Source organism: Penaeus monodon, chromosome 15 (assembly GCF_015228065.2).
Source record: "Penaeus monodon isolate SGIC_2016 chromosome 15, NSTDA_Pmon_1, whole genome shotgun sequence".
NCBI lineage: Eukaryota > Metazoa > Arthropoda > Malacostraca > Decapoda > Penaeidae > Penaeus > Penaeus monodon.
Genome location: NC_051400.1, coordinates 38,769,014 through 38,771,721, shown reverse-complemented (window position 1 = coordinate 38,771,721; position 2,708 = coordinate 38,769,014). Strand labels below are relative to the sequence as shown.

The 2,708-nt window shown below is 53.0% G+C and overlaps 1 protein-coding gene across 1 annotated transcript in view; it reads right to left on the bottom strand.

The window, feature by feature from the left end:
* Window positions 1-2,708, bottom strand: part of LOC119582359 (nesprin-1-like) — a gene marked incomplete at its 3' end in the record, with an annotated part of 145,991 nt that overhangs the window by 31,090 nt on the left and 112,193 nt on the right. The window contains 4 exon segments of the mRNA XM_037930574.1: window positions 119-296; window positions 478-748; window positions 880-1,676; window positions 1,825-1,984. Of these exon segments, the coding sequence (XP_037786502.1) occupies window positions 119-296; window positions 478-748; window positions 880-1,676; window positions 1,825-1,984 (1,406 nt within the window).

The following is a 2,708-nucleotide window of genomic DNA, read 5'->3' as shown; positions in this document are numbered from 1 at the left end:
TAAAGAAGGTTGAGGTAATAATTCAGTCCAATGATAAAAATAAATAAGTCATATGCAACCAAAGCTTTTAATCAATCAACAGGTATTTCTCATATCAATCATGAGCACCAAAACTGACTTCATGTTATTGATCTCCCTCTCCGTGGTCTCTCTGCCGCGGGCGGGAAGCTTCTCGAGGATCTGGTGGGCGTGGGAGCCAATCTTTGCGATCATGTTACGCCCGTCGCTCTTGGCGTCTTCGAGCTCGGCGATGCGGTCGAGGCGCTGCTGCAACATCCCCTTGTTGCCTGAATAGTCTGCAAGGAAGAGACGGGAAGCGGAAGGTGAGTTTTAATGGGATAACAGTTTTGGTGTATGCATATTTTTTGGAACTCGATTTGGTTGTGATGTAATCTGTGGCGCTGCGATAGGCTACACATATTTTCTTCACTGCAGTTTTTAAAGGTATACCCCCCCCCCCCCTCAACCCTTGCTCACCCGTCTGCGAGTGCAGCTTCTCCCACATGTCCTTCTGCCACTCCTGGTGCGTCGCGTAGAGCTCCTGGTGGGCGCTCAGGTTGTCGGTCATCCACTCCAGCTCCTCGATGTTCTTGCGCGTGTTGGCGGCGAGGGCTTCGTGCCGGGCCTCCACCTCGGCCATGGCGTCCATCACGTCCTTGTTGCTTGGGGACGCCTGCAGGAGGTAGCCCGCCCGCTCCTTCACCGCGTCCAGGACTCGCTTGTGGGAGGTGATGTCTTGAAGGGTAGTCTGGAAGGGCAAAGGAAGGGAATTAAATGGACGTGCGTGTGGGCTTTCGGACCCATTGTCTGTATTACTGTTTTTTTATCAACTCCATAACCTGTCATCACTATAGCAGCCACGTGAGCGCCGAGACGCACCCTCAGCTTGAGGAGTCTCGAGCGGAGCTCCTGGACCGAGAGCCAGTTGGACGGGTCCACCACGATGGTCTTCTCCATGTTGTCGAGCCAGTTCCTAGCCGCCTGGATGCTGTCCGAGAAGGACGACCACTGCAGCGTCTGGGCCTCCTGGCGGCGCTGCTGCTCCACGATGGAGGCCTCGATCTTCTCCCAGCGCTCCCGCATGGCCCTGAGGTCCATGCGCAGCTTCTCGCGGCCGACGGTGGCGGTGTCGGGGTAGAGCCTCTCGCCGAGAGCTGTGATGGAGCCCAGGCGGTGCGTGGCCTGCTCGCGCTCGCTCAGCAGGTGCTGCAGCTTGCTCTCCTTCTTCTCGGCGTCCTTCTCACTCAGCAGGCTCTCCACCGACTCGTCCATGGTGTCGAGCCACTTTTCGTTCTCGTCGAACTTCTCCTCGTAGGAAACGTGGTCGGCCAGGACGCCGCGCCACTTGGTCACGGCCTCCTTGGTGAGCACGTGCAGCGCCTGGTAGCGGTTGCTCAGCTGCGTGATCAGCGGCTTGAGGCGGTCGATGCTCGAGATGCGCACGAGCGCATGGCTCTTGTCCACGAACACGTCAATCTCGCGCTCGTAGCGGACCACCTCCTCACGCTTCTGGTTCAGAATCTCGATGCGCGCCTGCTTCTCCTCCAGCGTGGCACACGGCTGCTGGTCCTTGAAGAAGGACTCGAGCTCGCGGCACCACACGGAGTGACGCTCCAGGTCCTCCTCGAACTGGTGCCACTGCTCCAGCGTCCGGTTCAGGTTGTCGCGGACGTCGCCTGCAGGGAAAAGTCACACTTTTATCTCTCTACGTTACTGGACGTTTACGTAAATATCCATTTGATAACAGACAGAAAAAAAAAGAATCCTTCATCAGGTCCTCAACCCAGTCTCGTCTCCCCCCGCCGCCTTCTCCCACCCACTCACCGACTGTGGCCAGGTGCAGGTTCCAGGCGTCTTCCATGGAGGTGATGGTCGCTCTCAGGGCCTTTCCGCCCCGCTCCGACGTGCTCAGGGCGACCTTCTCCCCCAGGGTCCGGAGCTCGATCAGTTTCTTGTCTCCTAAACCGTGCACTGTGTCCAGGTCCTGCGTAGGGAGGCAGGAGTGAAGGGAAGGGAGAGAAATAGGAGAACGGTGGGTAAAGAGAGTAGAGAGATTGGGAAGAAATAAGAGGGAGAGTGGAAAGGGAAAGGGAAAGAAGGGGAATAGGGAAAGGAGGATGAAGAAGGGAACAGAGAGAGAGGATATGGGGAGTAAGTGAAATAGAGAGAGGATAAAGGAATGGAGAGAAGGAGAGGAGTAAAGAAAGCAAAAAAAAGAAAAAAAAGAAAAGAAATAGAAAGAAGGGAGGGAATGAATAGAGTGAAGAAGGGAGTAAAAGGAAAGAGGCAGAGGAAGGAAGAACAGAGAGGGGAGGGGAGAGGAGAGAAGAAGAGAAAGACGAACGAGAGTAAGAGATCGAAGAGGATAGTAAGGCACAGGTAAAAGGCAGATATGTAGACAGAGAAAAGAAGGGAGACATTGGTAGATAGATAGACAAAGAAAGAGAGATAGAAAGGGAGGGATAAAAAAGAAATTAGTAAAGCTCAGATTCAAATTTTCATCATCAATAGCATCAAAGTTTCGTAGATATATATGGAGAATAAAAACAACAAACAACGAATATAAAAGCGAAAAACATCGTGTTTCTATTCTATCTCGTGTTCATAGCTTTATCAGCGGTGCGTCTATGCCTGTTTTCTATTCTTTTTTCTATTCTTTATCAGCGAAACTAGCTGCTTTATATTTGTCGTGTTCTCGTGGTAGCAAG